Source organism: Heterocephalus glaber, unplaced genomic scaffold (assembly GCF_053883595.1).
Source record: "Heterocephalus glaber isolate CG9 unplaced genomic scaffold, H.glaber_assembly_v1.0 deba00001472, whole genome shotgun sequence".
Classification (NCBI taxonomy): domain Eukaryota; kingdom Metazoa; phylum Chordata; class Mammalia; order Rodentia; family Bathyergidae; genus Heterocephalus; species Heterocephalus glaber.
The window spans coordinates 91,857,039-91,871,484 of NW_028258315.1; the positions used below are offsets into that span (position 1 = coordinate 91,857,039).

The following is a 14,446-nucleotide window of genomic DNA, read 5'->3' on the forward strand; positions in this document are numbered from 1 at the left end:
GGTGCCCAGAACCCGGCACTGTGTGTACACATGCACGCAGTCTCCCGTAGGCTCCGTTCATACTGGTACGGGAATAAACAGACCCTCAAATGTACAGTGCAGCACAAGTGACAGTACAGATGAACTTCACAGACATGCTGGGTGCAATGCTAGATGCAGAGGAGTATATAATACATAATTTAATTTTTCCATTGGACAAAAAAACCTAATGTATGGTGAAAAGAAACAGAACAGTGTTTGCCTCTAGGAGGGCACTGGGGATTAACTGAGAAGGGGCAAGATGAATATATATATATATGAGAGAGAATTCTTAACAGCAATAATATTGCTTCCAATGGGGCAAAAAGCAAAAATTGGTTCTCGGAGGGGGGAAAATATTTCAGATAACACTGTGGTCTGTGTATTTGAAGAGTGTATTTGTGGTATTAAAGTTTCATGGTGAGAAAATGATTTTAAAAGCTAAAAGTCTCCTTATGGGGGTGATAATGAAATAAAGGTTAAAAACACTACTCCAGACTTTCCCCTGGCACAGCAGTCCACCCGTAGTGTCAGGGAACCCAGCTTCCCGGTGATGTCAAAGACCTAATGACTTCTGGTTCCTGCTCTAGGCACCGAGGAGCAGAGCTGCCTCGAGTGCAGAGGAGGTGAAACTTCTGGGCTGCTGTTCCACTGCCCCCAGCTCAGAGGAGGTCACTCCAGCAGCACACATCCTGGCCTCAGCCACCCCCCCGCATTGAAATGAGAAGACACTTAAACAAGTCTCAAAACCAGACTCCCAGATCACCTAAAGCAACCCCAAAGGGAAAACCTATGGCGCCATCTGATACTCAACCACCTGGACTCGCTGAACTGGCAATAAAAGAGGATCTGAAAAAAATGTAATCAGAAATAATTTCTCAGATAATAGCAGAGATTGTGCCCATAGTGCAAGGCATGATTAATAAATCTAGAGAGGACACGGATAAAAAAAAATAGAGGAGCTGAGGAACATGATCCCAACATAGGAAACAAATGGAATCCGTAAACAGATGCACACAGATTTCCAGGAGATTAAAAACTCCATTGAAAGTTTACACAACAGAATGAGCCAATGTGAGGACAGAATTTCAGATATAGAAGATAAGATTCCAGTTAGTGACCAGGAAAAATCAACAGCCAATATCACCCTAAATGGTGAAAAACTGAAATCCTTCACACTAAAATCAGGAACAAGACAAGGATGTCCACTATCACCACTCCTGTTCAATATAGTCTTGAAAACATTAGCCACAGCAATTAGACAAAAGAAAGAAATAAAAGGAATAAAGATAGGAAATGAAGAAGTCAAATTGTCATTATTTGCAGATGACATGGTACTCTCTATAGAAGACCCCAACAACTCCACCAAAAGTCTTCTAGACTTGATAACCAAATTCAGTCAAGTAGCTGTATATAAGGTCAACAAAATCCAATAGCTTTCCTCTACATGAACAACAGACTCACTGAGAGAGAAATAGGGCAAACAATTCCTTTCACAAGAGCATCCAAGAAATTGAAATACATGGGAATCAACCTAACAAAAGAATTCAAAGACCTCTTCTCTGAAAAGTATAGCACTCTGAAAAGAGAGATTGAAGATGATATCAGAAAATGGAAAGACATCCCTTGCTCCTGGGTAGGAAGGATCAACATAGTGGAAATTGCCATACTTCCAAAACTGCTATCTATATAGATTCAATGCAATCCCAATTGAAATCTCAGAAGCATACTTCATGGACCTTGAGAAAACAATCCAAAAATTCATTTGGAACAAGAAGAGACCTAGAATAGCAAAAGCAATTCTAAGCAACAGAGACATGGCAGGGGGTATCACAATCTCCAATTTGAAACTATACTACAAAGCTACTGTGATAAAAACAGCATGGTACTGGCAAAGAAACAGACCAGAGGATCAGTGGAACAGATTAGAAGATGCAGAAACAACGCCAGACACACTCAGCCACCTTGTCTTTGACAAAGGAGCCAAACATCCTCACTGGAGGAAAGATAGCCTACTTAATAAATGGTGCTGGAAAAACTGGGTTTCAACTTGCCAAAGATTAAAACTAGATCTATATCTCTCACCATGCACTAAACTAAAATCAAAATGCATTATAGATCTAAATATTGGGCTGAGGATTTAGCTCAGTGGTTCTGCCACCTGCCTCACAAGCACAAGGTTCTGAGTTCGATCCCCAATACCAAAAAAAAAAAATCTAAATATTAAAACAGAAATGCTGAACTGGCTGGAACAGAGGTTAGGTAGAATTCTTGAAGACATTGGTGTAGGAAAAGATTTTATGAACAAAATCTCAGTTGCCTGTGAACTAGCACAAATAATCAACAAGTGGGATCTCTTCGTACTAAAAAGCTTCTGCACAGCAAGAGAAACCACCAACAGTGTGAAGAGACAATCCACAATGTGGGAAAAAATTTTCACCTGCTGTTCCTCAGACAAAGGTCTACTATCTAGAATCTATAAAGAATTTTAAAACAACAGACCTTCCAAATTTAAAGACCCAATCCAAAAACAGGCATCTGAAATGAACAGACATTTCTCAGACAAGGAAGTAGAAATAGCAAATAAATACATGAAAAAATGTTCAACATTACTGGTCATTCGAGAGATGCAGATGAAAACAATGCTAAGATTCCACCTTACCCCAGAAAGAATGGCTGGTATCATGAAATCAACTAATAACAAATGCTGGCGGGGCTGTGGGGAAAGAGGAACTCTGCTCCACTGCTGGTGGGAGTGTAGACTGGTGCAATCACTGTGGAAATCAGTATGGAGATACCTCAAAGAACTAGGACTGGAAGTCCCATTTGACCCAGCTATTCTCCTGCTGGGTATCTTCCCGAAGGAATTAAAAGAATCATACCACAGTGATATATGTGGACCAATGTTCATAGCAGCACAGTTTGTAATAGCTAAAACTTGGAAGAAGCCCAATTGCCCATCAAATGGAGACTGGATAAAGAAAATGTGTTTTTTCTATAAAATGGAGTACTACTTGCCATAAAAAAATAAGAAATTAGAGACCTTTATAACTAAATGGGTGTACATTGAGGCAATACTCTTAAGGGAAATAAATAGGACACACATGTGTAAATACCGAATAGTTTCTCTAGTGTGAGAAATTGAAAGTGTAAATAAGGACTAAAAGGTATAATAATGTGAAATAGGAAGAAAAAGAGAAAAGGGGAAGGGGAAGTAGGAGGGGTAGGGGAAAGGAAAGGCAATGGAATTAATATGAGAAAATGGAAAAATGGAAACTTAGTCTTTGCAAATAGGGAAGGTTGGAGGGGTTGAAGGGAGGGCAGAGGAATGGGGAAAAAATAAGAACCAAGAGAGATTATGTAAAGGTGCAAATTTCCAATGATGAATGTCATTATATTGTATACCTAATATGTACTAATAAAATTAATTTTAAAAACACTATTATCGGGCTGGGGATTTAGCTCAGTGGTTTCGCTGCCTGCTGCACAAGCACAAGGACCCGAGTTCAATCTCCGGTACCAAGAAAAAAAACCACTATCATCAATAACAATAAAGTAGCCATATAAGGTTTGAAAAAAATGCGACTCCATATTTTTAAAAATTTTAAATAACATTTTAATTGTGAAAATGTACAAAATATAAAGTTTCCCTTCAATAACTTTTGTTTGTTTTCTTGTTTGTTTGTTTGATACAAGGTCTTGCCATGTAGTCCAGTCTGGCTTCGATCTTCACGCCTCAACCTCCCTCAGTGCTGGGATTAGAGGCACGTGCCACCATGCCTCGCTTGACTTTAACCATTTTAAACATGCAATTTAGTGACATAAGTACATTCACACTGTTGTGGAATCATCACCACCCATCTTCAGAATTGTTTCATGTTTCCCCAAGTAAAGTTCTGTAACCTTTAAACACTAACTCCCGATTTCCTCCTCTCCCCAACCATTAACACCATTCCACTTTGTTTCTGTGAATCTGCCTACTCTAGATACATAAGGGAAATCATACAATGTTTGTTCTTTTGTGATTACCTTATTTCACTTAGCATAATGTCCTCAAAGTTCATCCAAGTTGGAGAATGTCAAAATTTCTTTCCTTTATAAGGTGGAATAATATTCAAATGTATGTATATACCACAGTTTGTTTATCCATGCATCCAATGGTGGGCATTTAGGTTGCTTCTACCTTTGCCTAGGGTGAATAATGTTCCTATGAACATAGGTGTACAAGTACCTGTTTAAGTCGTTGCTTTCTATTCTTTTGGGTCTCTACCCAGAGGTGAAATTCCTGGATAATATGATAATTCTATGTGTAATTTTTTTTTGAGGAACCACGGTACAATTTTTCCCAGCAAGCTGAATCATTTTATATTCCCATAAGCAATGCATAAGGGTTCTCATTTTTCCATATCCTTGGTCTATATCTTGATAAATTTGGGTAAAGGTATTTGTTTGAATTATCTAACTGTATATTTAGGATTTGTACATTCTGTCTGCAATGAAAATTTCAGCTATACAAGAAAACCAAACAAAAGGAACTACAAATAAATACTGAATTCTACTTAATGCTATTGTTAAAGATGAACAAAACCAAGCATTAGCCAAATTAGAGGAAAACAGATTTTTTTTTTGTACTGGGGATCAAACTCGGGTCCTTGTGCTTGTGGGGCAGGCGGCGGAACCACTGAGCTAATCCCCAGCCCAACAGACTTTTATTCAGCAACTACCGACAGTAGGGGAAAAAAGTTGAGCTCAATTCCAATTTGTGTAGATGTGAATGGGCATTTTAAAGGAACAATGAGGGGGTCGAGGATTTAGCTCAGTGGTTTTGCTGCCTGTGGCGCAAGCGCAAGGACCTGAGTTCAATCCCCGTTACAAAAAAAAAAAAAAAAAAAGGGACAGGGATCTTACTTACATAAAAGAAAGTAGAAACTTACAAAGGGTTGGTCAGTGTAAATGTAATTAAACCAACTGTGTTTGCTAGTTGGCAGTTATGGAAGTTTTGTCCATGTGATCGAATGTCAGAATTTCAATCCTTTACAAGGCTGAACTATATTCCAATATAACCTGCATGTACATACAGAAGTCAGGATTCTATCCTCCCACACAGACTGGGAGATAAAGGTGGGATCTAATCTGTTCTGATGATTACATTTCAAAGGAAGAGATTTTGGTTTTGAAACATTTCTGGCTGTGGGAGATACATACATATATAATCCAAAGGAACAAGAGAAAGTATATATAATTATACACTTTTAAAAAAGTAAATTCTATTGGAAAAGGAGGTGTTGGAATAAGTGGTAAAGTCTTTTGCCAGCCATGAGCTTTCTCAGGCAAGCATTTTAAAGGCGAACCTGGGTCCTCCTGGAGGTCTGGTCTTAAACTGTTAGAAGTTGGACTAGAGTCTGCTCAAGACTCTAAACCACTGCAGTGGTTTAAGTCATTATACCGTATTGAGAGTTCTTTGGAGTTCTCACAAGTAGGCTCAAGTTTTTAGGACGAAGTGCACTACTGATATCTTCAATGTATTTAAGACGAACTGTGCTGGGTGCAGATTGTTAGGCATGTGAAAAAGCACATATATCAAATGTTATTGGTGGAGCTAGAATCCGTCACTCGATCATTAGAATGCGAGCTCCAGGAAGGCAGAAACTTTCTGGGCCAGGCAAACAGGATGTCAGTGACTGGTCCATACCTTTTTTTTTTTTTTTTTCAAAGACAGGGTCTTGCTTTGTAGTTCAGGCTGGCCCTGAACTCACCACGTAGCCCAGGCTGACTGCGAACTCGTGGCGATCCTCCAGCCTCAGCCTCCCGGGTGCTGGGATTATAGGCGTGCACCACCACGCCCGACTACTGGCCCACACTCCTAAGGAGCTCAAAACCACTAAGAGTGCAGTGAGCAGAACCTCGACAGTCTTTATTATCGCTGACGACCCGCACTGTTGAACGAACAGCAAACACGTGCACGGGACCCGGCGGAGTCGCTCTGGCTGTCCAGCACTCTGGCTCTATGGCAGGTCCTCCCGTGGCGGCGGAACCGCTCTGGCTGCTCTGCTGTAGCGTCGGCTCTATGGCCGCTTCTCTGGGGATGCCCGAGCATGCGCAGAACTTCCCCGGCGGAGATCCCTATGGCAGCGGCGTCGCGGTGGGCTGGTTCTAGGTTCTGTTATTCCAGCCGGGCCGCCTACACGGCCGGACCCACGGCTGCCTCTCGGGCATGAGCGGTGCCTACTGCCCTAGCCTACTACCCTATCTGCCGCTGCAGCCGCATCCCGACTGTGGGCCCGCGCCAGGAACATGCCCCTGGCCGCCTACTGCTACGTGAGGGTCGTGGGAAGGGGCAGCTACGGGGAGGTGACGCTCGTGAAGCATCGGCGGGATGGCAGGCAGGTCCGCGGGGCTGGGCCCCGGCAGGGGCGGGGAGGGCCGAGGGCACTGTCCAGAGGACTAGGCCGGGGTGACGTGAACGGGCTCATCTTGGATGGCATTTTCTTAGGCAGATCGTTCCAGATTACCAAAACGAGGCCAGCACTCCAGTTACACGCGCCCCAAACTTCCTGTACTTCTCCTGTGTAGTATTAACTAGTGTGCTTGATCTGCACACCCTTTCCCCATCCCTGACAATTCCTTGAGTGCAGCGATCATGCATTCCCGGGACCTAACACTGCGCCTGGCAATCAATGCTCCTGGAATGAAGGGTCCCAAACGGTTCTACTGCAGCCTGCTGGACTCACTTAAAACTCAACCCATCATCTTCCCGTCAATCTCACGGCCCCCATTTCAGTGAATAGCATCATCAGCTTTGAAGTTGTCTGAGGTGGACACGTGGGAGTTATCTTTAATGCCCTCCCCCATCTCTGATTCTGTTCGTCTGTCACTAAACCAACAGGCCTCCACTCCATTTCCACTGGTACCGCCCAATCCAGCATACCATTCTTTCTAGCTAAGCTATGGCCTTTGTGTATCAACTGATTCCTGCCACTTGCTTGCACTTCTCCAGTCCCTCACTTTGATTCAGACACAGTGATTTTTCTAAAATTTAAAAGTGATGTTGTCCCTACTCCTTTCCTTAAATTAAAGCACTACCCCATCACCCAAAGGATAACAAACCAGTTCTTAAGTGTGATTTATTTATTTAGGCAGTACTAGGGACTGAACAGGACCTCATATGCTAAGCAAGCACTCAATCACTGAGCCTCATCTCCAGCCCTCAGTGTGGTTTATTAATAGGGTGAACATATATTGTACAAGATGGGAGAGTTTTGAAACTGAAAGGAGACACTATTCATAGTCATACCAAGCCATGACAATCTGGTTGCACCAGGAAAACTGAGAGAAGATGTACCCCTTTACGTGTAGGACCCATTTCCCCACTCTTCCTGTCTCAGGACCTGTTACTCTGCCTGGAACACAAGCTCAGGGGGTAAGATTTATTCACTGGCACTGAGGGATCATTGGATTTTTGAGTTGAGGATGGGAGATTACTTGATCATTTTGAGCAGTAAGTTTATATTTCACAAAACACACTTAGGTATGTATGCGTTTATTGAAGAAATTGACTGTATGGTCATTAAGTTGATTGAGGGTAGTGTATTAGATGTTAGAGATTACTGATTTTTTTTTTTTTGGTACCAGGGCTCGAACTCGAGTCCTTGCACTTGCAGGGCAGGCAGCAGAACCACTGAGCTAAATCCCCAGTCCTTGATTTTTTTTTTTTAAAGGGAATAATTTTGTATGTTAAGGATCAGTGATTTTTAACTTTATTGGACTATGTATTCCTTTAAGAATCTAATGTAATTCACAGACCAGTTCTTGGGCAGATGTATATTTAAGCCACATTTTTATGCACCTGTGTAAGAATTTAAGAGTTTAAGGAATCTCTAACACAATTTGTGTGTTGGGGGGGGTACTGGGGATTGAACCCAAGGCTTTGTGCATCTAGGCAACTGCCCTACCACTGAGTTATATCCACAGTTCCAGATTTTATGATTGATCTAATGGTATGTGAGCTCAGATTCAGTCTTTAGCTATTAATGCAAATGTGTTTTGTTGTTTTGTTTTAAAACAGTGTCCTGCTATGTTTTACAGGCTAGCTTGAGTTCCGAGGCTCAAGTGATCTTCCTGCCTCTGTCTCCAAAGCAGCTGAGACTACAGGCCTCTGCCTCAAAGGAACTAAAATGCAGGTGGAAAGGATAATTTTTTGTGACCTCAGTTGGCCATAAATCTCTATTACAAAAAGCATCATTAGTGTTAGCAAGTATTTTCCCCAGTTCTATGCTTCTTAAGAACAAAATGAACACATTATCTATCTAACAGGCTCTAGAAGGTTGATTTTGAGGACATTCTCGAGAGCTTTTAGATACTTAGGAACCTACAAAACTGTATGTTTTCTTAATAAAATATATGTTTTCTTTGTTAGTATGTCATCAAAAAACTGAACCTCCGAAACGCATCCAGCCGAGAGCGGCGAGCTGCAGAACAGGAAGCTCAGCTCTTGTCTCAGCTGAAGCACCCCAACATTGTCACTTACAAGGAGTCATGGGAGGGAGGAGATGGCCTGCTTTACATCGTCATGGGCTTCTGTGAAGGAGGTGATCTATACCGGAAGCTCAAGGACCAGAAAGGGCAGCTTCTGCCTGAGCGTCAAGTGGTAGAGTGGTTTGTACAGATTGCCATGGCTTTGCAGGTACTGTCTGCACACAGTATACTACTTGCTACAAAGCAGGAAGATGGCAGATGTATTTTAGGAAAATATTTTCCTAATGCTTACACGAGGCAAGGTGGTGCATGCAAGAATCCTAGCATTTGAGATGCTGAGGCAGGAAAATTGGAGTTTGAGGCCAGCCTGTATTACATACAGAGTTCAAGGCCAGCCTTAGCTACGTGCAAGACACTGTCTCAAAAAACCAAAAAGAGAAAAAAAATGTAGTTTTTGGAAGATTCATTTATGAAGTGGACACAGTTCTTGGTGTAGCATTTGAATGTTTCTGCATGGTATCTGTGTTAGACACAGATTTCCTGTCTAATTCAAGAAAAGGAAATTTTTAAATTCACTTAATATTTATAGTGAAGTCAATTTTAAGTTCCCTAAGTTGACAAAGAGCAAAGACATGTTTGTTATCAGCTGGTTGGCTGTGTCCTGCTGAAAAGTGGCTGGGTTAACTAATGCTTCTAAACTTTGAGGATTTGGGATTTTATCCTACCGTGGCAGAGTGGGTGGAAACACAAAACAAGTGTGTGCTTTGATAGCCACGCACACCAAAGTGAGACTGTGTACTAACTGCTATTCAGTAACTGGGTAGACTTGTCTAGAATCAGTTGGCCTTTTTGTTTAAATTCTGAGATATTCTTTAAATAAAAATGATCTAGCCAGGCGTGGTGCCGCACATCTATAATCCTAGCACTTGGGTGGCTGAGGCAGGAGGATTGCTGCAAGTCCGAGGCCAGTCAGAACTACATTTCGAGACCCTGTCTCAAAAGAAAGATCTTAGGAGCAAGGCATGGTGGTGCACACCCAGCAGTTGGGAGACTGAGGCAGAAGGATCATAGTTAAGTTCGAGGTTAGCCCAGACTGCATATTGAGACTCTGTCCCAAAAACCGAACACATAAATGAATAAGTAAAAATGATCTTGGTATACTGTACTTGAAAATGTTATTAAGCTCAGGATTTCATGGGAAAGGAGTGTGCATCTGATGTTGTTTAAGTTGTCCTACCTTCAGTGGGAGTTTGTAAGCGTATTTTAAGACTAGATTCAGGTAATATTACAATGATATAATTGCCTAGGCACCAGGAAGCAATTTTGGAAGATACTGGGCTAATTAATGTATAGATTTTCATTTTCTTGCTTTGAAAATTGTGTTAGACCTTTTACTTTGTTTTTGGTTTTTTTTGGTACCAGGGATCGAACTTGGGTCTTTACACTTGCGAAGCAGGCAGCGAAACCACTGAGCTAAATCCCTGGCCCTGTTTTTGTTTTTGAGACAGGGTCTTGCTATGTAGTTCAGGCTGATCTAGAACTCACTATGTAGCCCAGGCTGGCCTTGAATTCACTGTAATCCTCCTGCCTCAGCCTCCAGATGCTGGAATTACAGGCTTCTGCCACCGTGCCTAGGGTAGACCTTTTACTTTAGAGTTTATAAACCAATAATGTTTTAGTAGTTAGGTAACTGAAGCTCTTTAACTCATGCAATCTCTGATGATATTAAGAAGCTAGGGCCGGGGTTTTAGCTCAGTGTTTCCACTGCCTGCCTCTCAAGCACAAGGTCCTGAGTTCGATCCCCAGTACCAAAGAAAAAGAAAAAGAAAAAAAAGAATCTAGGAATAAGTAAATCAGTGTATATGTAATGAAATTTTATTTCTTCTCTTCAGTATTTGCATGAAAAACATATCCTTCATCGAGATTTGAAAACTCAGAATGTCTTCCTAACAAGAACACATATCATCAAAGTGGGTGACCTAGGAATTGCCCGAGTGCTGGAGAACCACTGTGACATGGCAAGCACCCTCATTGGCACACCCTATTACATGAGCCCTGAACTATTCTCAAACAAACCCTACAACTACAAGGTAGGACTGGGCTGTGTATGGTGGCTTCCTGTGTCTTTAGCAGAGTATTCCGAATTTCAGAACCTTTCAGAATAGTTAAATCACAACTATCTGTGGCTCAGTTAAGGGAAAACAGCTTTGTTGTTGTTGTTAAAGGGGGAAAATGTAAGTAAGGTACTTACTTAAACATTTCACCATTTACTATTTTTCTTTTCTAGTCTGATGTTTGGGCTTTGGGATGCTGTGTCTATGAAATGGCCACTCTGAAACATGCCTTCAATGCAAAAGACATGAATTCTTTAGTTTATCGGATTATTGAAGGAAAGGTAAAAATTATCTGGAATTAATTGAGTAAGATTTATATAATGCATCTTTGCAAATAGCTACTGGCAAAATCATTATTTAGATTAATTGAAGAGTAATCATTAATATTGGCTAAATAGTTAAAAGTGGTGGGTTGCCTGCTGGATTTGGTGGTGCATGTCTGCAATCCCAGCACTTGGGAGGCTGAGGCAGGAAGATCACCGTGGGGTACATAGTGAGTTCATGGCCAACCTGAGCTACATAGTGAGACCCTGTCTCAAACAAACAAACAAAAAAAGAGTGATGGGTTGCCTGAGTGAGAAGGGTTGAATTTGAGGAGATGAGATTCATCGTTTCTTAATATTAATTTGTAAAGATGGCTTAATGGCTCAAAAGAATCAGCTTTTGAAAACCTGTTCCTGTAGCCACAAGAGGTTCAAGTGCTCTGAGATGGTATTGGTATCTTTTCCTGAGATGCTGATTGGTGAATGAGCTATCTTGATGATGAGTCCACCATGTTTTAACTTTTTCCTTTGATAATTATCATGATCACCAGGAAGTGATTAAGAACTGTAAGCCAGGTGTGGTGGCTCACATCTGTGATCCCAATACTTTGGGAGGCTGAAGCAGGAGGATTGCAAGTTTGAGCCCAGCCTGGGCAAAGTAGTGAAACCCTATCTCAAAAAATAAAAAAGGGCTGGGGATATAGTTTAGCGTGAAGGCCCTGGGTGCAGTCCCCAGGAGTGGGGTGGGGGGTAGAGAACTGCAGAAAGCATTGTGAATAATACAGATGCCAGAGTGGATGACTGTGTTATTTCTGTGAGGCCAGTTGCCCTTTTGCAGTGTCAGGCATCTAGGCACCATTAGGGTGTGTGTGTGTGTGTGTGTGTGTGTGTGTGTGTGTGTGTGTGTGTATAAAAAAGTAAAATTTGCCCATAATTCTACTACTTAAAGAATCACATAAGAAAGGAGTGAAACTTCCCTCTCCATCCCTTAGAGATAACCATTGGTGGCAATTTATTGTGAGACCTCTTAGATTTTACCTGCCTGTACACAGACATGATTCTGGGTGGATATATGTACATATACACAGAGATGCTTTTTAAAAAAGAAACAGGGCCAGGGATGTAGCTCAGTGGTGCCATGCCTGCCTGGCAAGCGCAAAGTCCTGAGTTCAGTCCCAGGTACTGGAAAAAAACAAAACCCAAAACTGAAATGGAATTAGGCTGTTGTAGTGGTGCATAACTTACTTTTTCGACTTGCTATATTGCTATATTTCTGGGGGGGGATGTCTTTTATTTTTAAAGCAACTGCGTAGTATTCTTTAAGAAGAGTGTACCACACCTGTAATCTAGCACTCTGGAATGCTGAGGCAGAAAGATTGCAAGTTCGAGCCCAGGTGAAGCAACTTAGTGGCTTAGTGAGCCTGTCCTCAGTAACACACACATCCACACGCACGAAGGATGTGCCATAATTATTCTGTGGAGTAAGTTACCTTAATTTAATGCAAGTGGATAGTCATTTAAATTATTTCCAATTTTTGACTACTGCAAGAAAAATATTGCATCGAACATCCTGGTATATGAAGCTTTAGAAACTCTTGCTATTCTGAAAGAGGGAGCTAGCCCTCTAATAGGACTGCTGGGTTGAGGGAAATACTTTTACAGTCTTACAATGTGTTATTTCAAACAATACCAGAATGGTTTCTATAGACTAATATGCTGATTATTTTCTACTTCTGTGGATATATGACTTTAATAAATATTGGAAAACCATCTCATACCTTGTTTTTTTACTTTGTTTCATAAGATCATTAGTCATAATTGCAGGATTATTTTTCTTTGTAGCTACCACCAATGCCAAGAGCTTATAGCCCAGAGCTGGCAGAACTGATAAAAACAATGCTGAGCAAAAGGCCTGAAGAAAGACCTTCTGTGAGGAGCATCCTGCGGCTGCCTTATATAAAACACCAAATTTCCTTGTTTTTGGAGGCCACAAAGGCGTAAGATACTTCCTTGAAAATAGCTGGGCTAAATAGATGGAGTAAAAGAGGGTGGCTTCTATAATTTTCATATGCAAGAATTTATGGTGAGTTTGTTTTTTTTTTAACATGAAGTAAACTGTGATTAGAATATAAAGAGGAGGGAAAATTTTACCCTCTTTGGGTTCTTTTTCTAAGCCTGGGCCTGAGAATGAAACTGACATAAGACAAATTAAGAGGAGAAAAGCATACAGGTTTGTCTAATAAAAGTTTTATTTGACCTAAGAACCCTCCTAAGGAGGAGAAGACCCAAAGAAGTGGTGAAACCTGTAGCTTTTATACTAGATTGGACAAGAAAAGCAAGTGTGAAAAAGTAACTAGACTATGTGGAGAGGCTCAAGGAAGATCAGAATGATTTTTTTTTTTGGTACCGGGGATTGAACTCTGGATCTTGCGCTTGCGAGGCAGGTGTTGGAGCCACTGAGCTAAATCTCCGGCCCCTCAGAATGATTTTTTTTTTTTTTTTTTTTTTTTTTTTGGTACCGGAGATCAAACTTGGGTCCTTGAGCTTGCGCAGCAGGCGGCGAAACCTCTGAGCTAAATCCCTGGCCCAGAATGATTTTTAATATGGTCTGTCTGTACAGAATTCTTTCAGTCCCAACTTTCCATTTTTGATGACAAGAATGTTACTTGCCTTCTGATACAGGGAGAACATCTTCCACACAGGGTTTTATCTCAGTTTCGGGAAAATAAAGGAGGGTTAGAGCACACTTCTTGTACCTGCTGTTTTTTAATCTTTATGCCAGAGCAGCATGTTTGGGGTGGCATATTCTGGCACTTTTCAGAGACATACTGAAATTTGCTTAATTGCTAAAATGAGAAATCTAGAGCACTGTTTAGCGAACCACTATTACATTATTTACTATGTATAAAAATAATCACATATAAAAATAGCATTCAAATTTCTGAGAGCATTTACAAGTTTCCCTCTTGATTCACACAATTTTTCAACTTTCAGGTTCTGCATTCTCTAAGTGGGTGTTGGAGCTGAGACATAGGGCTAGTCGAGACTGTCAGCATCTCTTGGAGTGCTCTGTCTTCCTTGTTTCCTTGTGGCAAGTTCAATGTGCAAGGAGATAGGCCAGTGCTAGAGAGGCCCCCGGGAATGGAGACCATCTTTTTGTTCACATTATCTGTAAATTCTAACCAACCAGGCTTTCCAGTGCTCTAATCTCCACACTCTCTTTAAATTCTCCAGAGGTTTAGCCCAGTTTTACAAATAACACTCTAAAACAGTTGGCGTTTGATATTATTCCCGTGTGCATTTATTCTGCAAGTGAGAAAATGTATACCAGACAATTTTGCTGTCAAACTTGGCATATTACTTGTAGCATTATTGCAAATATGTGAAACTTGAAGATGAAACTTGTGCTGGTTCTTCTGTACATGAGGCACTTTCTCATAGCTTTTTTTTTTTTTTTTAATTGGTACCGGGGATCGAACTTGGGTCCTTGCTCTTTCGAGGCAGGCAGTGGAACCACTGAGCTAAATCCCCGGTCCCTCTCATAGCATTTTTATGTTGCAACAATTTTGCATTACA

At 41.2% G+C, this 14,446-nt stretch overlaps 1 protein-coding gene across 3 annotated transcripts in view; it reads left to right on the top strand.

Moving 5' to 3' along the window:
* The first annotated feature begins 6,110 nt into the window (after positions 1–6,110).
* Nek4 (NIMA related kinase 4) overlaps positions 6,111–14,446 on the top strand; it is a 47,336-nt gene continuing 39,000 nt past the window's right edge. Inside the window, exons 1-5 of one of the 3 annotated variants that reach the window (XM_087182447.1) lie at positions 6,111–7,438; positions 8,435–8,701; positions 10,386–10,583; positions 10,781–10,888; positions 12,713–12,867. In XM_087182447.1, the coding sequence (XP_087038573.1) occupies positions 7,355–7,438; positions 8,435–8,701; positions 10,386–10,583; positions 10,781–10,888; positions 12,713–12,867 (812 nt within the window). In that variant the 5' untranslated portion in view covers positions 6,111–7,354. The remainder of the gene's footprint in view (positions 7,439–8,434; positions 8,702–10,385; positions 10,584–10,780; positions 10,889–12,712; positions 12,868–14,446) is intronic. The other 2 variants (XM_004864378.3, XM_021244027.2) reach the window with 2 other exon arrangements.